General features: G+C 36.5%; 1 protein-coding gene across 1 annotated transcript in view; it reads right to left on the reverse strand.

The window, feature by feature from the left end:
* The window catches only part of LOC105227479 (potassium voltage-gated channel protein Shaker), a 541,010-nt gene that overhangs the window by 411,284 nt on the left and 104,741 nt on the right, over positions 1–24,985 (reverse strand). The window contains exon 3 of the mRNA XM_049454909.1: positions 19,623–21,876. Within this exon, the coding sequence (XP_049310866.1) occupies positions 19,623–19,768 (146 nt within the window). The 5' untranslated portion in view covers positions 19,769–21,876. The remainder of the gene's footprint in view (positions 1–19,622; positions 21,877–24,985) is intronic.

The following is a 24,985-nucleotide window of genomic DNA, read 5'->3' on the forward strand; positions in this document are numbered from 1 at the left end:
TCAATTCGGACGACATGACCTAGCCAGGGTAGCTGATGTCTTTTAATTCGTTGAACTACTTATGTCAATGTCGTCGTATATCTCGTACAGCTCATCGTTCCATTGACCGTATAACCGGGAATTCAATTGCCTACTCAGTCCAAAGTAGCACCTGTTGGCAAGTCTGCATTGGATTTTAAGGCCAATATTGTTTTTGGTTCCAAGATAGATTAAATTCTCAATGACTTCAAAGTTTTGACTGTCAACGGTAACGTGTGAGCCAAGTCGCGAATGCGATGACTGTTTGTTTGATTACAGAAGATATTTCGTCTTGCCCTCCTTCACTACCAGACCCATTTGCTTCACTTGTGTGAAACGTTCGATATCGAACGGCTCAGAGAGGTCCTTCTCAATCCTGACGGAGCTTTTGGTGTTTACACAGTCTTATTAGAGTTTCGAAGATTCTGAACTCATAGCGGCAGTTCCTTTTCGTCCTAACGAAGGCGGCTTTTAAAAGGACGAAAAGGTAGTGTGTGTCGATCTTGCTTTAACGGTTCTTTTCCTAGATTTAGCGCTTGGTAAAAATCAGGTCGCTAGTAGATCTTCCAAGTGTAGGCGAAAAAGCTAGTCATAATAAGAAGCTAGTAACCTAAGGAACCCTTGCCTAATATATGTATATCCAATTCAATATCAAAGTGTGATATCGAGATCCCCAAACCTACTTATAGTATCTCTTAACTGACTGACTATTTCATATTTCTTTCTTCCTTGTTACTAAAATTTGCTACAATAAATTTTGGGAGACTTCAACTAATAAAATATATTTTTACTTTAGCCAGTCCGAACTACTAAAGCTAGAGCGACGAGTAATTGATATTGAACTAATATTTTGCGTCGAAAATACGTGTTCAGAATACAGCGCAAACCTGAACGTTTTCATTTTTTCCAGCAAGCAATTCGACGTATTTTTTTCTTGTCATTGCATGTTAGATTTCTACGAAATTCACGTTCTAACCATTCTACTCACATACAACCCTTCATTCGCATATGTTCACTTACTATATAGATATGTGCTTGCTGCAGCTTTAACTACTCGCTGATTTGTTGTTGTGCTCCTGTCACCACTGACAATTTTCCAGTTTAGCTCGCGGTTTTCAGTGAATTCATTCATATGTTTGTAGCTTTTATTAGCTTAAGGAATGTTTTCATTTCTAGTTGAACTCAGACTAAATTACATTACTGAAATTGTTTAACTCAAATTTGAAAACCAGCTCAATTCGGTTGTATATGTGTGTGTGAAAATGTAATGAGTTTTTCAACGAAATGATGGTATTCGGTTGAATGACATTGTATTTAATTATTTTATTTCTTCTATTATCTCATAAAATGAGTAGGTAAGTATATCTTAAGTGATATTATTGGCGATTTTTTCCGATGAAAAAAAGTTCAATCTTTGTTGGTGCAGACGAATTCTTCGGATAATGGAGAGATTTACGAAAAGAGCCGCTATACATATTTTTCAAAGCGCAATTTTAGCTGAGGCTCACCTATAATATAAGGCGCATTTTCAAATTCTGGAACAGTACCGTTGGCATTCCTTTCTTGCCGCATGAATAGTTCCGAGCACCAGGAAGTATTTGAAGCAAATCTACTAACCTGTATACACAGTCATCTCTTTCTTTTTTCGACACGACAACGCAAGAATCTATATGAGCAGGTCAACGAAAACGTGGCTTTAACGTAAAAATATGGATATTTTGAAATGAACAGCTTGCTCTTAAGATGTAAGTCCCGTTACGAACATCCGGGGATGGCTGGTAAGAAAGAAGGATGATTGTTGTCAATTTAATACGATTTCTGAGCTAAAAACAGCTATTTATTACACCAATTCAATGCCAAATCGAATATTCGCACTTATTAATTATAATGGATAAAGTACTGTTAGAAAAAAATGCTTTTGTTTTAGAATTGTTACAGTTACCAGAGAGCTTTAAAGTAACATCATTCGTTTTTGGAATTGGAAAACATTTTTTTTTTTTCAATATTTCACAGAATATAATGTCTTTATACAGTAAAAGTTTATTTCTGATATGAACTGTAATGCAGTGAAGACGTTCTGATAATTCGAAAGAGCAAGGTCTGTATAATAAGGCAGGTGAAGCAAAACTTCGCTCGACCGCTGTTTTCTATATAATTTTTAACCCGTTTTAGAACTTGAGGCCGAACGTTGTCATAATGAAAAATTATTGCCTCGTATCGAGTCGCTAATTCTCACTGTTATTCGGCAAAAGCACGTTACAGTTTGATAAGCTATTGTTGATAGCGTTGATGTTTTAAGGGCTCATAGGCTCTTCTGATCTCACCAATTGAAGAGCATTACCTCTGTGTCATAGATATTCAACTTTGCCGTTGATTTAGGTTGTTGGACAATGTTTCATATATAATTCACAACCTGATATAAAACCGACTCACTAGTAGCATTTTCGACTTGCGGAATTGCCTTTCAGTGCTTTCTGGCCTCATATAGAAACCACCTTCCTTGCTTTAAGATGTTTTGAAATGACTGCTTGAGTGACTCTCAAACATTTTTCGAGCTCTTTTTGTGCTTGCTGTCATCCTTCATCAAATTGTGCTTTCATTTTCTCAACCTCACACCTGTTTGCTTCTCCAGAATGTTCTTCCTCTTCGAAGCCAAAATCGTCGTCATATCACTACGTTCGCTCAGCTACAGCATTTTCATCGTAAACTTCGAGCAGGCAGCTGAAATTTTCTTCAAAGCGGAACTTCTTTCGAAAATAATTTTTCAGACATAAAGTTCGACGTATTTCAAAGAAAAAAAAAATATTCGTATATAGCCGAACTTTCAGATCTAAAATATGGAAAACATTATCGTAAATACTAATTTGCTCGATAACAACCGAACATTAGAAGATTTACCATACACTGGTATATGACTGAAGTTCTTTAATATCCAAGGAAATTCGAAAAATTTCACTCAAAAAAGTTCTCATCAAAATCGACTTCAAAACTGCTAGCTGCTAAGTATAGTCTTATTCATAAAGAGAGTTATGCACATAAGCACATGACTCTTCATACGCACAAAATTTACAAAAGTTTGTTATTTAACTTCTCGAAATCATCGAAAAGCCTTAAGCATCTGAATCACACATCATTTCTATTATTTTATAAGAGTTGTCAAATTTCGCCTTAAGAAGCGAAAATGCTGATTTGTTGTCAATATGTACATATATATAAACATAAATGTAAATATATATTTTTTGTGTATATGTTATCTATTTTACGTAGCTACCTATATATTCCCTGAGTGATTGCGCCGAGTGCGACAAATAATGCTGACTTTCAGAGACTTTGAAGGAAGCTTGTGGTAACGATACGAGTACAATACCCGCAGGCAAATCAGATGTTGCAATTTATCAAAGTTACCAACAGCAAACAGGTAGGGAGGCAGACAACTGTGTTGGCATGGAAATACTTTTAGTTACACTACAAGAGCGCGCTAACAAGCTGCCGTGTATCGCCGCAAGTCAGTAATGGCAAATTGCCTATGTGACAAATTTGTCTTTGGGGTAGCTTACGAGCTACAATTCTTAACACAAAACCAAGAAGTTCATTGTTATATGCGAATTGAAACAGTGAAAATATTAAAGAAGTAAAAACATTGAAAATATTTTAAAAATTGTATGAAGTACTATGAGGCACACATTTCATGTTGCCTCCATTCAGGCGCGGAGGAAAAGACTCAAAAGCATATGAAAACAATAAAATGTGAAGAAAATCTAAATGTATTGCCCATAATGCGAAACGAAAGCGCAACTTGAACTATTTACTGTATTATATGCTCCACTTCACCTTTTCTCATATATCTACACTGCGTATAAGCAACATTTTGTCAACCTTTTAATAATCAATTATCATCCATTAAAAAACAATCAAATGTCATTATATTTCGAAAAAATCAATAACTTTGCAATTATTAGCGAAATGTTTCGCTATTATTAGTTGTGATTTCTGTATGAAGTTATTTTTGGCCTACCTCCTCTCTACCATAATTGTTAGTGCCCCATTTATGTCCCACTTTCGACATTTATAACCGCTCATGCAATACTTAAAGCCACATTTACTGCCTAACAACTGTTCACAGTTAGCCTGAATGTCCGTCTGTCGATTAGTCTGCCCGCTAACTGTCTAACGGCATATCCATTAGAATTACAAGCGCAAGTGTGCCAATAAAAGCAAAAAGATACAGTCATATGCAACAACAACACGAGTAATAATAATAGAACAAGAAAAAACGCTAACTTCAGCTACAATGAAGCTATAATACCTTTCACGGCTGCATTTCTTATAGCATAAAAAGGTGTAAAAGAAACCATATCTTGATTTTTTACCGTTCGGTTTGTATGGCAGCTATATGCTATAGTGGTCCGATCTCAATAATTTTTTCGAAGATTACAGGGTTGCTTAGGGCAATAATCTAGGTCAATCTCGACAAATAAAAAGGTTTTCCATACAAGATTTAAATTTGAATCGGTCAGTTTATATGACAGGTATATGCTATAGTGGTCCGATCTCAACCATTTTTTCAAAAATTACAGGGTTGCTTTGGCAATAATGTAGGTCGAATTTTGTAAAGATATCTCGACAAGTAAAAAAGTTTTTCAAACAAGATTTAAATTTGAATCGGTCAGTTTGTTTGACAGCTATATGCTATAGTGGCCCCACATCAATGATTCCAACAAATGAGAAGCCTCTACGTAGGAAAAGGACAGGTGCTAAACTTCAAATCGATATCTCAAAAACTGAGGGGTTAGCTCGTATGTATACAGTCCGTCCGTCTGGGACATGGCTAAATTGACTTAGCGCATCACGTTGACCCTATATACTTTACAGGATATTCAATATTCCCTTCTGAGTGCTAAAAACTTCGTTTCAACCTTAATACACCGTGTTGAGGGTATACAAACTACCAAAAACAACAACAACACCACTAATAATAATAATAAAAAAGACAAACACAATGACCAGCCAATCAATAGTTACCACCGACTATGGTATAATAACTGATGCAATGATTTATTACATTGCCCCGACGCTGAGGCTCGCCGGCTCGTGCCGTCTGCCATACACCGGCGATTTGCCACTGGCTGCATGCAAGCCGCCAAGGACCGACCGTCGGTATGCTTGTGCCGCCTTTATTGTTGCTTTGCACTAATGCCATTGTTGCTGGTGTTGTAGTTATTTTTATCGTCGTTGCTATTGCCAGGCATTGTTAGGCGGGCGTTCGCTTGTAGTTATGTGGCAACTTTTGTAATTGTTGCAAACGCTGGCGCTGCGCGGTTGCATGCTTCCTGCTGACCGCTTTTAGCGCTCTGACTATCCGCTATTTACGTGTTGTAATGTATTTTTTCACTTCCTTCATTTTTCTCGTTTTTTATTCACCACTCACACAAACCGTTTTTCAGCTATTTTTATAACATTTGGTATCAGCAATGTGGATATGTTTGCCGATGATAATTCACAATCCATTTTTCAGGAAAAATATACATTCCTTTTTGTTACCTCGTTGGTTACTTAAGTCAAAACAGGTAAGGAGAGGCTAAGTTCTGGTGTTATACTACCGAAACTTGTTTTGTTTGTAGAAATCGTATGAATTACAATCAAATTTGATATCTTCTTAAGTTATATTATTGGTCCTAGACTCTAGTAGTTTCATTACAACAATATTTTGCTTCATATCACTGAAATTGATATTAAAAACAAGTTCAACTCAAATATGATACATGTGTGAAATAATCCCAACCAGAAGCCCTCAATTTGGTACAAGGCTATGTAAGGAGAACTTCGCCCAGAGAATCGAAAATTAGAATATTAGAGATATCAGGTTTGAACCCACATCCAACCACCAATTCCATTTATATTCATCGCTAATGTATATTATTTTTAAGAATATTTTAATTTCATTCATTTTCTTTCATTAATTATTTTTTTTTAATTTCATTAAAATATCACACCTTTTTCGGTCAGGTAAATGCTTTAAAATGAAATGGAAAGTCAAAATGGAAAGATGGATATCGCTATATCGCGTATATGGGTGCTAAACAAATGGCTCAAGTCTAATCGAAAACATAGTTGCATGCAATTTTTCGAAAATAATGCATACACTAACCGATGTATAACCGACTTATAACTGATACATAACCGATATGTTACCCATATATAACTTAAAGTCTGCTGAACTAAAGAAGATCATTACGTGCTGTATAAGGGAGCTGCGAACCGATTTCTCGCATTTTCAGCAATATGAAAATCATAGTATATCCAATATTATATTATCGATGTAGAACCGACTTAGAAATGGCATATAACCGATATATAACAAAAAGTGTACGGAGTAAAGAAAATCATTTCGTGCCGATTTCTCGCATTTTCAGTATTAAAAATTTTGTATACGAATCATCACCAATATTATACATGCACTTAATTTTGCGAGATATCTTATATATTGAGCCCTACATATGTTATCAAGTCAATCGGAAGTTTAAAATTTGTATATAAATTATATGGGAGCTAGAGGATGTACTGTTTCGATTTTACGCAGTTTTGATACTACAGCATATCATTACCAGAAACAGATGCTTTTTGAGGTTCATTAAAAAACCTGAGAGACTTCCCCCATATACTTGTAGTATACTATATGTATGCGTTATTAAGTCAATCGGAAGTTCAAATATTTTAATATTAGGGCTTTTGGTCTAGTATTGACTCGATTTCATCCATTTTTAATTTTTATGAATATATTCTTATGGAACTTCAATACTAGTCCTCATAGATTGATCAATATTTTCCGTGAAAAGTCAACCACATGCACTGTAGTCTACATATTTGATATCTGAGGACTTGAAAACTTTTAGACTGATTTCGACAATTTTTATATGTGATGTGGAATACTTAATTTGCAGTATTTGAGAATTTCTGGAATCTTACTAGATGAAAAAAATTTCTAAACATCCCTAACGATCTTAATTCAAAACCATTTGGACCTATTGGGGTTCATATATACTCTTCTTCTAACAATCCATTTATACTGATAAGGTGACAACGACTAATCAACTCCGACCAAAGTTTACATTAATCAAAAGTCGTTAGCTTCATCGCTCTTTGTGTAAATCAAAATGACTCTTTTCGCGCTTTCAACACACCAGCGATTGCTAACAGCCGATATACTGCAAATTAATTACATGCCTTCAAGCTCGCCGACCTATAAAAAAATCTATTTATTAGGTGTGTGTCTGTTTACTTAGCGATATTTAGCGGCGTTTTACACACCCATTTTTACTGCACGCCAGCGGGCATTAGGTGGCCACATTAAGTGAGTGAGCATTGCTGGCGCGTTCGATTGTATCGGTTCGCCCTCCAGTTCTTCTGTGGATTGTCTTCGTGACCGTTTGGTTGGTTGGAATGGTAAGTAAATCACAGCGGAGCGCAGCGCAGTAAATAAATTTGCGCTTGATTGGCATATTGGGTGCAGCAGCAGTCACATGCTGTAGAGACGGGAGTAGCGTTGGCGCGGTGGTTGAGCCACTGCGGGGGGTACGGTTCATAGCTAAAGTTCTCCCTGATGAATCGTATGCTTAAATTGGCGCTGAGTGATTGTAACTGTCACTTGTGTTTGCGTTTAACATTTCGCATTTATTTTTGTGTTTCTTTTTTTTTAGTTTCGCCCTTTTTGGTCATGTCTTTTTATTTGCTTTCTTTACTCACCGTTTTCGTCGTTTCTAACGCAGTTTCGTGTTTTATGCGCACCTTTTTTCCCTTTTGTGTTTGTTTGTGTTTTTTTACTTTTCTCCATTTTTTGTCTTTTGTATTAGAATTTCAACTTCTTTGGAACGAAGGTTGTTTGTGTTTGGTTTGTGCAGTTTTTACTGTTGCTTTTGGACTAAACGTGCGTTTTAAGTCACCATTTACCTTTGTGTATACTAAGTTGAATAAACAATCATTCGTTGTGTGCTTAAGGAGCTTTATTTTTGTTTTTCTAAGCTTGTATGTATTTCGTGGTAATGCTAGTCCGAAAATTCGCATTGCACTTCAGGAAACTTTAAAGCTGAGAAAATGTAGTTAGGCTTTCATTTTAAATATAGTTGTCCACCCTATTTTATGAAATCAGCATTGCAAATAGCTTTACTATGAGAGTTTTTGCCCTTTATTCGTCTTCAAAATATAACATACAAGTATATTCTTCCCATTTTGGTTTACATAATTACATAGTTTTGAGTGAGAAACGTACACAAAACCATATCTGGAATAAAATATTTTTGGAATTTATGTAATCCACATAAACACATACCAATACATTGCATTTTAAGTCAGTGACAATCATAGTCTATACATATAAAAGCAAGTCGTGTTAGTTACACTAAGTATAACTCAAGAACGGCTGACCCGATTTGGCAGAAACTCAATTTTCCCAATAATTTCTGTATCTTTGTCTCATCGAAAAACGAACTTGACAACAAGCATCACTACTAACCACAAAAGTAATGAATTGTTGAGGCAGCGAGCAATTTTAGCGGCAAAGAATAAAGATGTAGAAGACCTAACCTACGAGTTCAGAATGAGGTCATCGGATCAATGCATGAATTCAAATGTAATGGCTAAGTAATGAATGAAGATGAAGCCACTAACTAATCAATTGAATGCCCAATTTACGCAAAATTTGTCTCCATAGAAATAATGCTTCGAAAAATAAACCAAAAAAAACTATGTAACGGTACACATTTGGTGGTAAGTAAATTTATGAGCAATGAGATTACAATACTCAAAGGAAAATTCGAAGGTGTGGAAGTTTTGATTCGGAGTATACCGCTGATCCCAACCGCTATGCCGTTTGAGGTTAAAATACTTCAATTTCCGATTCTGTCATTCGTAACGACCACCAAAAATCACAAGGCCAATTTTTTAAAGTTTGTAGTTTGAATCTGGAATATCCATGTTTTTCTCAAGGTCAATTGTATGTGGCATGTTCAAGGGACGGAATGTCTAATGCTTTGTTTGTGCTTGCTCTTGATAATTAAACAAAAAAATATCGGGTATCACAAGATAGTTAACTGAAGAGAACGACACTCTCTCTCTCTCTCTGCACTAGAATACATGAACAATAAAGAATCATTAAAATACTTAAATATTTCATTTGTATTTCCTAAAAAAGGACTTAATAAAATCCAAACCCAGCTTATTTGTTTCTTCTAAGGCAAAACAGAGTTCGCGGGGTTTTCTAGTCTTAATTGTTCACTGCACATAAAAAAGTTTAGAGTGAAAATCCTACTAATTACAAATAAATTTAAAACATCCCAAAAAGCTATTTCATTGTCAGATTAGTAATTCTAAGAATTTAAAGCCTTAATAACATCTGATCAAGTTTGACCCGGATACGGCATTGAAGTTTTGTGTTTTCAAATCAATACAGAACAATGAAAATGTTGAAAAAGTATTTTGGGGAGTCTAATTAAGAGTGACACAAAGCCTTCAGCGAATGTCGCGAAGTCATCGAAAACTTGCCTCATGTCAATCCATCACCCTTTGTTAGTGGCGATGATATTGAAAAAGTATAAGAAATAGAACAGAAATCGAAAAAATACGATTATCGCACGCTTTGACAAGACCTCATTGTTCTTTACAGACCAATGCACCAAAAATCAATATACTCGTATAATTCACCCTTCTTCTTAATTGGCGTAGACACCGCTTACGCGATTATAGCCGAAGTTTTCATTTGGTATTTTTTTTACGTGGCGGGTCCCAAACCTAGCGCACAACCCTATGTAGGGGATGTTTCGTCTTATCACTTTAGCTCGCCTTAAAATGGATGTTCTTAGGCTACCCAGAGGATACTTGGCCAAAGACCGAAAGTCGTGAGCTGCTTGAGCCATATGTAAAAGAATCGTTTCTGGCCACTCCCAAGTGAATGGCGATCAGAGAACTTTCCTCACTTGCGTGAACTTCTACACATGACCCCATCCTCCCATAATTCACCCTTACGCTTGATATTTTTTGAACGTCTTACAAACTATGACAGTCCATGTACTCCACTGGTTAATATATCTTTTAAAAAACAGAGAACATATGAAATTTAGAACTTGACTTTGGATAATAAACTGAGTAGGTTCACTGCGAGATGACTACGAGAAGGATTTGAGATTCTTATAGACACTGAGCTCCTCGCTTTTCAATATATAGATATATAGAAGCTGACACAGCAAGTTTAGGAAAAATTCAAATAATTTTTACATTTCGTTGGTCAAAAACTAAAAAGTCGGTCTTTAAAATCGTTTACTCATCATTAAGATTGTTAAATATTAGACACGCACTAAGTTCCCGCTGTTTGTCAATAAATAGCTCCAGCCATTTGTGCCGATCGGATTTTATATATTCAAAACGTGATTTACTTAATCTAGACATTTAAAAGAGAAGCTGCGTTTTCACTTTTGTTTGCGTGTCTCATACTTTTGGTTGAGCGAATATGTCCAAGTTTTTGCCAAAGAAGATTTTTCGCCAAATAATCGTTATTTGCGGGAAGTGTTGATTTTCTTCTTTCAGTCAAAGTCATTGGCGGCTGAAGTACATCGGGAATTCTAAACAGTTCAGAAGGTGCAGCCTCAAGTGAAACAATTTGCCTTGATTGTTTTTTTCGCTTCAAATACGGCGTTTTTGATATTAACGACTGTCCGCATGAAAGAAGACCAAATATCCTACGAAGACGGTAAATTGGAGACGTTGATCGATGAGGATCCATAAATGCAAAAAAAAACCTTGCTTCAACATGGGAAGCCACTCACGAAACCCTTTCAAAGCGATTATGTGGGCTGGAAGTGATTCAGAAACAACGAACTTGACTTGCTTATAATCTCAATATCAGAAGAGGAACGTTAAAGTGATTCTGTTGCATGACATTAATCGGCATCACTTTGCCAAATCCGTTAAAACCTACATAGGAACGCTTAAAAGCAAAGGGTAGCGGGTAGTGTAGATATATTCCCCAGATATTGCACCGTCCAATCTTTATTTGTTCCGTTCGATGGCAAATAGTCTGGCTCGGAAGCAGCCCCACACACAAGACGATGTCTAAAAATGGCTTGATTCTTCGATAGCATCACAAGATGAACAGTTTTACTGTGATGGTATTCGAGCTTTGTAAGAAATACTTGAAAAAGTTGTGACTAGCGATGGGCAATACTTCGAAAAATTGATTTGTAACCATTTTCCTACTATGATATTGCATTTTGATATTTTCGGTGAAAAATTAGGTTAGGTTAGGCACTGAGTTCTTCGTGTTCGATATCAGGGACCTTGAAAAGTTATAGTCCGATCACGACAATTTTTCCACAAGGGATACCTCAGCTCAAATACCGTATTTGTGTAAAGTTTTATTATATTGGAAGAAGGCGTGGTTGTGAACCGATTTCACCCATATTTCGTACATGTCATCAGGGTGTTAAGGAAATATTATATACCGAATTTCATTGAAATCGGTCAAGTAGTTCCTGAGATATGCTTTTTGGTCCATAAGTGGGCGACGCCACGCCCATTTTCAATTTTTAAAAAAAAGTCTGGGTGCAGCTTCCTTCTGTCATTTCTTCCGTAAAATTTTGTGTTTCTGACGTTTTTTGTTAGTCGGTTGACGCACTTTTAGTGATTTTCAACATAACCTTTGTATGGGAGGTGGGCGTGGTTATTATCCGATTTCTTCCATTTTTGAACTGTATATGGAAATGTCTGAAGGAAACGATTATGTAGAGTTTGGTTGACATAGCTATAGTAGTTTCCGAGATATGTACAAAAAACTTAATAGGGGGCGGGGCCACGCCCACTTTTCCAAAAAAATTACTTCCAAATATGCTCCTCCCTAATGTGATCCTTTGTGCCAAATTTCACTTTAATATCTTTATTTATGGCTTAGTTATGACATTTTATAGGTTTTCGGTTTCCGCCATTTGCGTGGCAGTGGACCGATTTTGCCCATCTTCGAACTTAACCTTCTTATGGAGCCAAGAAATGCGTGTACCAAGTTTCATTATGATATCTCAATTTTTACTCAAGTTACAGCTTGCACGGACGGACGGACAGACGGACGGACGGACAGACAGACATCCGGATTTCAACTCTACTCGTCACCCTGATCACTTTGGTATATATAACCCTATATCTGACTCTTTTAGTTTTAGGACTTACAAACAACCGTTATGTGAACAAAACTATAATACTCTCTTTAGCAACTTTGTTGCGAGAGTATAAAAATGGCTTGATTCTTCGATAGCATCACAAGATGAACAGTTTTACCTTGATGGTATTCCAGCTTTGTAAGAAATACTTGAAAAAGTTGTGACTAGCGACGGGCAATACTTCGAAAAATTGATTTGTAAGCATTTTCTTACTATAATATTGCATTATCATTAAACAAAATGAGAACTTTGCTGCACACCTAAATTTGTTTTATATTCATCATTTGAAAGACATATTTTTGGATTATTGATCGAATAGATATAATATCACTTACTTTTTTTTTACTAAAAAATGGTCCAAATTTTTAAAGCATACAAAAGCCTTAAATAAGCTTTCCATTACATCCATTAAAGGTAACAAGCTATTATCGCAAAGATAAAAAAACGCACAGAAAACAGAATAACCGAGCTTTAAGAAAATCCACATTCACCTAAACAATGTAGCTCTTTACCGTTACTCTCGGCAGCTCTCAATTACAACGTTTAATATTTAGGCGCATGTTTCCAGCGGCCTCTACATTAAATACGAAAATGAAACTGTTGCTTTCGTTACCGCAAACAACCACTCTAAATCATTAATATTTAAATACACAAAAGCGCAACGCACCAAAGGTACAAAACGTGCATACACAAGGGTCATAAGTATCTTTCTCAATCAAGCTAGCACAATCTTCGAGCCATTTCGACTATCCCGCATGTGTTGTGGGCGCACTTAACCTCAAATGGGCGCTAACGATACGCAAAGCACGCCTACAAGTTTAAGTAGAGAAATAGGAGACACACACATACACGCTCAAGCAAAGGTATACAAAAGGTAAAGGGTAAGGATATCAGCGTTCACAAGTTAAAGGCTCACTTCCTACGAAATACATTGTGTATTTAAGTGCCATTCTATGTGCAAATAAAACATGTAAGTTGTGCCGTTAGTTGCTCTCTTATCCTTTCGCAGACTCGCTTACGCATAAATTCTTTACCTGCAATTGTTAACATTCTGACCCAAACGCAAAGGACGGAAAAGCAGGAAAAATAAGTTATGGCAGTGAAAGCGTAAGACACGAAGGTTTAGTGAATGTCTCAGCTCGGCCGCAGCTTACAAAGGTACATGCATGAAGTTAAACAAACCGACAAGGCCTTTAAGAGTAAAAAATTTAAAAAGGATTTGCATTTTTTACGAACAGAAAATATGAGAAATCCGCTGTGAAAATGTGAAATGTAGCGTTCATAAATATTTTACTCAACTATGGTAACGTGTATATATATACATCTATGTACGACTATATCCATACACCGCTAGATATATACAGGCAGTTTAAGGCTCTTCAACGAAAGGACAAACAGCCGCATGAAGGCCAGTCAACGTGAGGTCAGTAAGTTCGCTTAGCGTTGGGATTAAATAGTCGCTCAAAGTCGAGTGAATGGCGAGAGCACAAAAGAGAATGCCTCGGGAGATAACGTTGGATTTTTGTAGCCACGAAAAAGCGAATATTAATGATTAATGCGAGGGAGAAAAAAATATGAATGATACTATGAAAAAAAAAAATAAATATTTTTTGAGAACTTGCAAAGACTGGCTCTTGAAGTAAAAATTATAGGGGGACTGGTATATATATTATTTAGATAATTAGTTCCAATTTAGGTTTCCGCAATACTTTAATGAACTGAAGGACTAAAACCACTACTCTGAAAATCTCGATTTGGCAAATGATGAACATATCTTCCAAAGGAGTATGAAATATGGGATTTTAAATAAAATTAGAGGCACATTTTCTAATGGAACTTATTTTGAAAATGGTCGCCAAGTATAATCAGCATCCCTACTGAATAAATGTCTCTTCACGAACGACCTAGTCTAACACTTAAAGACCAAGAAACTATAAGCAAAAATTATAGAAATCGATTCTTCTTCGATACGAATCTACTTTTTAGTTCAGAAAACAACCGGGTTCGGGCGTGCGGAGTCGTTGACGATTTCGCAAGGTCAGAAGACAACGGTTTTGTCAAGTCTAACGCTGAAAGACTAGGAAGCTATCGGCAATAGTGATGAACACTCTTTTCGATACGAGTCGACAGGTTCAAGCTCCACTTACCCCAATGTTAACCCGGACAACCACTTTTACTGCATAAGGATTAAAAGCCCTTAGATATGCAGCCCACTACGTGGAAGTATAAATATGACAAAATCAAACAACGTAAGACCTGCACAGTGTGGCCTTTATGCTCCCAGTTAAGGAGCATAAGTAACTCCTTTCTTAGCAGTTTCTGCAGGGGTGCTTTCGTAGAAATAATCCCGGCAGTCACCTGCTTGAAACGGAACCGCCTCCTAGGAGCATCAAGAGGTCCAGACCAGACTTCGGACGCAAGAAACTTTATACATGTACTGACCGCCATTCAAAGTGGAGTCATTAACACCTTCACCGATTCCTTCTTAATAAATGGCGTACTTGGAGTCAAATCACCAACTATTGCATACGATAAGCTCAAGTTGCGGCGAGAATCGTGAGTGACCCTTGCGCAGCTACGTTCTGGCTACTATAGCAGGTTAAACTCCTGCTTATCCAGAATCGAGCTTGACATATCAAACATGTGTCCGGCGTTCAGCGAGTCCCTGCATAATACTATCCACCTCCTTGCATGCCGTGCTAACCCATCTATCTATGGACCGACCCCGTCGAAACAACACGTTTCCTGGACTTATCGTTGCTTGACCTCGTTGACAACAGATCTAGTACTTACCATACTAACGAGGATTAGGTATCTGTTACAACAAAACAACCGATGGAGCTATTTCAGACCTAGTGCTATTCAAAAGCTTTAGCTACTTAAAAGTCCATTGGATTAAACTTCCACTTGGCCCCAGTATTTAGCTTATAAGAGACCTCAGTTCGGCGGTTCAAAAACTGGTATATCAACATATGCAGATAAGCCGATCCACCTTGGACAACCTTCAAATTTTTAACCAACCTGCATGTCAAGACTTAATTCGACTGTTCAGTTTCGTCAAATTCAATGTGTAGGAGATACTTTAGAACTATCCAAACACATTTATTTCATTCTTTCCATTCTTTTCTGATCACATCTCGCACTTCATTCATTCAATAATAAGCCAAAAATCATTCGACGGCGATGTATTTGGGTAGAAGCTATCACGAGAAAGGCCAAGTTTATAGGTACACGTTTGTTGTTACTAAAATATAGTATCTCTCTGAAGTCTCCAATTGTATATTGAGGTCTTGGCACCTAGACTCATATCAAAGCTTTCCTACCTCATCTTGACTCCAAGTACTGATCTAAAAACCCCATCTCTATGGTCTAAGCCGATCTAATCAGCTCATGTTCCAGATCCACTGTTAGAAGCTAAAGCAGAACATGAACTAGATATATAGAAACTATTTGCTTTCCGTAAACCTCTCTCCTGCTACTTCATTTGAGACCTGATTTCATTTTATATTGCGCTGTCCAATGGCTCCGAGCCCCCAGTAAGCGTTCGCTATAAAACCATTCGTACATTCATATGTACCATATACCTAGCGCATTTGAGACAATTAACAACTTATCAACACTCGAGCAGCAAACTGATGACCATAATCCATATTCCACGGCAGCAATTCGAAGCAGCGGTCCATAAAGCATACTTAAGGTTGAATTGCGTTGAAGTTTGAAGCGCCCTCACACACATCTATGAATATGTTATACTATAAGTATGCCACATCAGAATGTATAGCATGCGGCACCCACTCTATTACAACAAATGTGCAAATTTCTATGCTAACGGCACAAACCGAATACACTGCACGCTCGTGGGAGTAAATGTAATAAGGATTATTCACACGACTGGACGGCAGCTGTAAGGCACGCACTCCCACACACCCACGCACAGTCATAATGCTTATTCATAGTTAGGTATAACATAACGGCAGTGTAATGCAGAGGTGTTGTAATTTGCTTTCGCATTCCAAATTGAATTCTGCGCTGTAAGTCAATTGCAGTGAGCGAGCGCACAAATTGCATTTGCTGCGAGATCTGCGGAAGTATTTATATGGATGTGCCGTTGTGTGTTCCGTGTTGACTGCAAATGGCGCGCGCGCTGCAATGTGCTCACATATACACACGCGTTGTGGCACAAAACCAATTAATCGATTTAATGTGCGAAATTTTAATGGCCGAGTAAATCAATTGCAGCTTCGAACGCTGTTCGGCAGTGAAAGAAAGAAATTTAAATATATATTTCGAAATAAATAATGCAATGCTGCGCTGCTGCTGTCAGAGCAATTGTACCGTTATTACGTTATAATTACATTTTAATTAATTTTTAATTACTGTATACGGCGCTAGACTATTTATAATATTTTCAGCTGGCTAAATTTAGTATGGGTTAAATGGCTTTAATGCCTTTTGGAGTGAAGCGAACGAATTTGTGAACTTCTTTGAAAACTTTTAGCCTTTCTAGCTTGTTTGATATTTTAGTATATTTAGAAAATAAAAACAAGAAAAAGCGTTAACTTTGGCTGCAGCAAATCTCTTTTTAAATACAAGAGATTCCTTAAATAACTTCTTATTAATCGGTGAGTTTGTATGGCTGATATAAGTTATAATGGTCTGACCAGAACCATTTCTCTGGTGATTGTAGCATTGTCTTGGACAATACTATATAAGAAATTTTTTGGAGATATCTCGATAAATGAGACAATTTTCCAAACAACTCTTGATTCCGACAAGTTGGTTGACAGCTATACGCTTATTTGGCACTTTGGACCAATGAGCAGTTTCTGCTGGTTAAAAGAACATGAGCACAACTTTAGATCGTTACCTCAAAACCTGAAAGACTAGTTCGCGTATATACAGATGGACATGGCTAAATCGACTCATCTTATGATCCTAATGATTTATATAACGGACGATCTTACTAGAGGTACTTTTTTCAATAGCCTTATTTTGACAGATCACGCTTGAGTTATAGCAAGCTGTTATCTTATTTTTATTCAGTATTCTTTAGCATTTCATCATGGAAACTTGAAAAACGTTTAGAAATCGATAAACTTTATTTCGAAACTTCTGTAAAGAATGTGCTTCGCGCGCCTCGCTCAACTTATGGTCATAATAGGCATACTGAGCGTACTATTCGTAGCACTATCACCCACCTTAAGACCAAGCATTCAGTATTGGATGATATTTGACCGAACAGACCACATTCTGCACGCAGCGAAGAAAATATAGCATCCGTAAGAGAGAGGGTACACGAAGGACGTGGAGAGTCGATTCGGCGCTGTTCGCAGCAAATTTGACTGACGTATGGAACGACTTGGCGCATTTTACGTCAAGATCTTAAATTGAAAGCGTATAAAATATGGCTTGTGCATGAACTGAAGCCTCTCAGTGGGTATGTAAACAAGCAAAATTGCCGCATTTGAGACGAAGAGCAACCTAAAGAGATTCAAGAATTTCATGCAGAAAAAACAACGGTTTTGTGTGGTTTTTGGGATAGTGGAATCATTGGCACATATTATTTTAAAAATGATACCGGTGAGAACGTAACTATAATGGCGACCGTTATCGCGCCATGATAATCGACTAATTGATGCCTCATATTGGAACTCGTGATGTCGGCAACATTTGGTTTCAACAAGATGGCGCCATTTCCCAAAAATCGCAACAATTCATGGATTTATTAAGCGAACACTTCGGTGAGCAGGTAATTTCATGTTTTGGACCGGTAGATTGGCCACCAAGATTGTGTCACTTCACTCTTTTAGATCTTTTCATGTGAGGATATGTAAAGTCTAAAGTCTATGCGAACAATCCCGCTTTGATTCAGGCCTTAAAGCAAAACATCATGCATGATATTCATCAGTTACCAATCGAAATGCTAGAACGAGTCATCGAAGATTGAACTCAACGGACGGACCATCTCAGACGTAGGCGCGGCCAACATTTGAAAGAGATAATTTACAAAAAAAAAAAAATTTCAAAGAATGTTCTTTCAAATTATAATAAAAACTAACTGTTTATAGACCTTGAATCAAAAGCAATACCATTTCGTGTATATAATACTTGTATATACCATCTGATCTATGTAATTTCAAACGGATTGGACCATTTAAATTAAGTCTTTGGAAGAATGAATAATAAATTTTTCTAGATTCTTTGCAGTAGAGAGATAGCAAAGCTTCGTAACGTCTGTTAAAGATCGACTTAATACATTTTGGCTTATCTTTTGGGCATGAAGACTGTCGTGATTCGTACCAAAAACCTGAATCTTTTCCAAAAACGACATCGTAAAGAGGTCGCGTAAGAGATGCTTGACAACATAGCTCAATACCGTACATTAATCGCACTCATCATTACTGGTTAAGAGACGTGAGTTTGTGGTGGGAATGTGACATGAAAACAAACCATCAGTCCACCGAATGGACTCTATCCAAAAACCTTGGCTGAGGTGTAGTGCTCATCCCAGTCGAGGCTTGGAACAACCACCTGGAGCATTAGATTAAGGGTTGGGATGTTTATGTTGGCTTAAAGTAACCTGTTTTAAAGATGATAATCAGATTGAGATAGGATTTTTGTGAGTTGGTTTCAAATGTTACAGAGTAAACAAGAACTTTCTGCAACTTTCGATATTGTTCATCTTCTAAACAGTTTCTAACAACTGCCATATTTATAAATTAAACCACAGAGACACCGAGTTCGTATTTAACGATTCGATGTTTAATGACTGCTCGATACATTCAAAATCTCAAGGTCTTAAGATGAAAGGCCAATATGTCATTGAAGCTGAGGGTTTTACTTCTGAATATCACAAATCTTTCTGAGAATCACACCTACAAATCATTAGAATCCATCGACAGCTAAACTCATTATACTTTTCTATTACTCGGTTACGGTAGAAGACAATTGAGTAAAAGAAAAGCCTCATAATCAATTTTCGGAAGCATTAACTAGATCTGAAAATATGTCAGTGCAAGAAATATTCTTAAGAGAACTTTTTAACTTTAAAGATAACTTTATATCTTATGGCGCTCTTTGGCACTCCATTATTCAAACTGTGGAGCGTTAGATAATCATCTTTTGAGTGGCTACAACGTTTCCTGCTGTAAGTAAGTACATAATTCCTTACCATAAATGAGGCTTTAATACTTGTATTTTGCAAATTTATGCACTTTGTCTTGAGCCGCGGCATTAACATAAAGATTATAATCAAAACTCCACAGGCAATGCGCATCACCTGAAATCTATGTATGTACTTGAAAAACAGTCGTAAGTTTTCCCTTTCCTTCTTTACTACAATCTTAAACAACAAACAGACATTTTTAGTTGAGGATCCGCATAAAAATTCTTAAATTATGTACTTACTGATTTAGATTCCGTTCGTTGGAGCCGCTCTGCGATTGTACATTGTCCGCATGTCGTCGCTCCTTGTGTACGATGCCCATTAATTTCATCCATGGATTATTTTGGGAGCCATGGCCTCCCATGCCGCCACTCTGCCACATCGTCATTTTGCCGGCTGTTGTTGTTGTACGAACACAATAGCAATGTACACAACAAACAACCTGAAAATTGGTGGTAGTGGTGGTAGTGGCACAACGAGCACGTCAACGCGTGTCAGCGTCTTCGTGCTTTGATTACGTCGCGTCGCACTGAGTGGCGTTGAGTTGAGTTGAGTTGAGCGTTGAGTTGAGTTGCGTAGAATTGAATCGAGTTGACGATAAACGAAAATAATTAAATTATATAAAACACAAACACTCGCGAACGCGCAAATTTAGCTTTAATACTTAAATTACTTTACTTTTTATCTTTTGCTTCTTATTGAGAGCTGAGCTTTGAGTAGTGAATAGTCGTTGTTGTTGCAACAGTAACAGTAATTTCACGTTCTTGCATCACAAATACTTATGCAGTCTCTGCAATCACCAGCGTTTCGTATTCATCGCTGGTGGCGTGAACGCATACGAGCGCGTGAAAATTTTCTGTCGCGGACACGGCATGGCGCAGAGTAACCGATTCAGTTAGAGCGTGTTTATTAGATTTTACTTTAAGACTGGAGTAGCTTTTTGAATGCGAATAATTAGTTTGGCCGCTAATGAAAGTTCGAATTTTTCCTGCGCTATTTTTAGTTAATTTAATTATAACTTAATTTTTTTATGAGTAGTCGGTTTAGGCAACCGCAGCTTTTTACTCCACAAATGTTTGCCAATTAATGATAGCTGTTAGATAATTTGCAGCATGATTTATTTTTCTTATTAATTATTGCTCTTTCTACGAATTTCAGTGTGCTGAGTAACCGGTTTTCCAACTTTTTTATTTTAATCAGCTATGGTTTCAGGCGTAAAATTTATTGCACGTCGCGTTAAAAGATTTTGTTGTAAGTAATCGGTGTTTATGTGGTTAACCGGGTTTTCAAGTAATCGGTTTTCAATGATTAATCGTTATAATGTGCTTGTCTTTATACTTCTTTTATACAGCTTTTTTGCATGATATCTGATTTAAGTAACCGGTTCAAGCCAAGTAACCGCTTTTGTATTTGTGAACTTTCAGTGTTTACGATTTCTTTGCGGAATTCCGTACAACTTGTATTAGCTAAATTTTATTGATTTTATTCTAATTGAAATTGCTTTAAGTAAATATTTTAACATTTGTTATAATAATGACGCATTCATAGGGAAGTGTATGGATTTGGACTAATTATTTGTTTTGATTTTATTATAATTTTTCTCTAAGCAGCGGCGTGTAACTTATGGGCGGCTGACGTTACGCTGGATTAATTTGTTTAGCAGTTATAGTATGTATTAATTATTATATATTTTTACTTTTATAATTTTTATAAGACTTTTAATTAACTAATACTTTCAAATGAATCAATTATTTTTATTAATTACTTGTAATTAATTAAAAATGGGAGCGTATTTTTTTAATTGGAAATAATTTAAATTTGTATGCCCACATATTTTTCGCTTTATATATTCACAATAATTTTTATTAATTTTATTGTTTTTATTTTAAATTTTTTTTGCTTTGAATTACCGTAATTTTTTCACTAAATTATTATTATATTTTATATTAATTTAATGGCAAAATTTTCACTGCAGTTATTACTTTTATATTTTATGGCGACTTTTTATGGCTATTTAGCTAACTACTTTGGAATTTATTATAAATTAAATCGGCTTTTAGTTATTATTATAATTATCTTTTTTTAATATTTTTTTAATTTTTTTTGAACTTTTATATTTATAATTATGATTTTCGTATATTTCTTTTGAATTTAGTATTTATTTTTTAATAGTAAGCTATAATTAAGAATCACAATGGCGTTATTTCCGTTAACATACATTTAAATTATTTATATTTTACAATTAATTAATAATTTTTTTCTTCTTTTTGCTTTGTGTATTACTAATTTCTTAAGTAAATTGCTCTAGCTAAAGTTTCTCACTTTTGAATTGCTTGCATTTTATTTTTATTATTTGCTTTAATTTTATTTCCGCTATTATTGACTAATTTTAATTAAGGAATTTTGTAATTAAAAATCACTACTTTGCTCTCATTCGACGCTCTGCTCTCTATTTAGCTTAAACTAGTTGGTGTTGTCGCTTATAAGATCATTTAGCTGCAAAAAAAAAGAAAAAATATATTTTGAGGTTAGAATTTTATGAAATAATAATAATAATGTACAGTTTTCCTATTACTTTAGAATTTTTAAGACCCCTATGTTTATATTGATAGTCTACCTACTACACTCTCGATAAAACCTTTAAAGAAAACAAAGAAAGAGGCCGAAATGGGTGAGTATAAAGAACATGAGAAGCTGACCAATAGGGATAATACTCGAAAATTTTACGAAAAGATGCGGTGACTAACGGAACGTTTCGTGACCGGAGCATACCTGAAAAATCTACTATCGGACCGGTTTTGCGCCATGAGCCAAATCTTGGAAAATACATATGAAAGGAAGATCGACACACCACCTCTTCGTCGATTTTAAAGCCGCCTTCGACAGCACGAAAAGGAACTGTATCTATGACGATGAGTCTGAACTTGGTATCCCTCGCAAAGCTAATACAGCGGTGTAAGCTGACGTTGAGCTACACCAAAACCTCCGTCAAGACCGGGAAGAAACTCTCCGATCTCTGGTTGTAAACGAGGAAAAAACGAAGTATCTTCTGTCATCAAACAAACAGTCATCGAACTCGCGACTTGGTTCCCATATCACTGTAGACAGTGATTACTTCGAAGTCGTAGATAATTTCGTCTGTCTTGGAACCAGTATAAATACCAACAACAATGTCAACCTAGAAATCCAACGCAGAATAGCTCTTGTCTACAGGTGCAGGTAGGTAGTTGAGAAGTAAAGTCCTCTCTCGACGAACAAAGACCAAATTCTACAAATAACTCATCATCCCCGTCCTGCAATACAGTTCAGAGGCATGGACGATGACAACAGCTAATGAGTCGGCGTAACGAGTTTTCAAGATAAAGTATCTGCGGAAAATTTATGGTATTTTCCACAGTAAATGGAACGCTGAACTATAATAGATATACTGCGACATTGAGATAGTTCAGTGAATTAGGAGACAGCGACTATGCTTTCTAGGTCATGTTGTCCGAATGGATGAAAGCACCTTTACTCCGTTGGAGAGAGCAGGTGGAGAAGGACTTGACTACACTTGGAATCTCCAATTGGCGTAAACAATGAACAGGAAAAGTAAAATAGGATGCCTTCTACTTTTGCACAATTTTTTCCGAAGCGTACAGAAAGTGCGAAATGTTCGTTAAGATACCAAAATCTTAAATCCAAAGCTCTCATATTCTTCCAAATCACATTCAAAAATTTTAGCTCATGCCGCAAATATACCGCTCGAAATTTGAAGCACATACAATTAAATACTTTTTTTTAATATTACATAGTTCACCATCTTATCTCTAATTGCGTTAAAGTTCAATTGCCATGAGTATATTTATCTAATTAATTAATAGTCGCCAGAACAACACTCAAACACCTACAAGTGCGATGCTGAGGAGACCCCACAATATTGCCACTGAGTGGCTAATCTACGACAACTTGCAGCTTCAACAACCATCAATCAGTCATTCTTCCGTTACGCTTTGCTTTTCATTTTCTCGCATTTCCAAAATCTAACCACCACACAACGCCCATAGCTGCCTAGACTGTGCACCAACAATCTTAATTGATTGCTCATTAATTGCTTGTACAATAATTATGCTAAATCAAGTAGTTAATCCCCGATTGTTGTCGGCCATTTACACACCATTCAACCATATCGCACCAAACAAGACTGAACGCCACTCAGCCGAGTGGCATTTACACTTTCACATTAAAATCAATTACACCACCCACTCGCACACACATCCACCCTCACATGCAAACACATTCAGAACAAATCAATTGAATTCGCCTACTAATCGAATCATTAGAATTTGGTGTGAGTCACTAGCTGGATCTAAATCACCGACAATGTTTTCTGCTTTATACCCCGCACCAATTTTGATGTTTGTCCTTCAATCTACCTTCTCCTCGTCTTTCATCGTAATCTAGCCTTGTCACATGAAAATTTTGCACATTTCCCTTTTCATTTTTTCATTACAAAAACCCTTTTGCTCCTATATGGATTATAGGCTTGTATGCCTGTAGGTGTTTGTTTGGGTTTGTAAAAATGTCAAGTGTCAAATCACTTTATGAAGGCCTATAATCGCATTACAAATATTAGCAATGACCTTACACTTATGTCTCTTTATTTACAAATGTTCTGGGAAATTCATTTAATCAAATTGAAGCTTTTGATTAATTGAGTTTAAGGGGGCTTTACTAAAGAGTAAGGAATCTGTGAGTTTGGGGGTTGAATGATTTGAAGAGTTGTGATGTCTTCCTCACTGAGCTGAGCTGAGGGTGCTGCTTGAGTTAATAAATCCTCCTGCAGAAGAAAATATATGCTCATACATTCAAGTTTCTGCTAAGGATAAACTTTTGCTAGGTTTTAGAACTTCTTATACTATATGATCAAATTCAACTCAGACTATACCGACTTAAACCGAATCGAAAGAGTGAAAAATACAGTGCTTGGAAATCGTTATGTTGGCATAAAAGAGGTAGCAAAGGATTTCAACACGTCTTGTAGTCAACTCAAGACATTATGGTTAATGTTTTAGGTATGAAACGTGTCATTGCTAAACTCATGAAACCGTAAACTCGTTCCACAAGAACAAATGGCCAATAAGCAATACAACTTGGTCATTTTGAGGCGTCTACGGGAAGCATTTCGACATTAAAAACCGGATTTATGGGCAAAAAATTCATAGAGTTTTTACCAAGATAATACGCCATCAGATTCTAACATGATTGTGACTGACTTTTTGGCCAAACACGAAATGAGAGTCATCGCTCAGACACCGTATTCGCCAGATTTGACTTCCTGTAACTTTTTTCCGGATCAAATTTGATCATATGGTATAGACTAGTAACTGACTTTGTTTGGCTGATCGAAAAGGTAGATAAAGTGAATGAAGGGTACAATCCGCGTCGAATAACAAAAGTACTAGAAGAATGGGAGATCGGAAGCTCGCTTCGGACTGTGAAGAGAAATTGAGTCCAATCATTATTCCTCGTTTTCCTTATATTTGTTTGGCTTGGTACCCAAGAAGTCGGTCGCACTAAATTTCCTTGACATTAATCTTTATATGCGAAGAAGATTCCAGAAGAG

The sequence above is a fragment of the Bactrocera dorsalis genome, chromosome 4, assembly GCF_023373825.1.
Source record: "Bactrocera dorsalis isolate Fly_Bdor chromosome 4, ASM2337382v1, whole genome shotgun sequence".
Taxonomy (NCBI): Eukaryota; Metazoa; Arthropoda; class Insecta; order Diptera; family Tephritidae; genus Bactrocera; species Bactrocera dorsalis.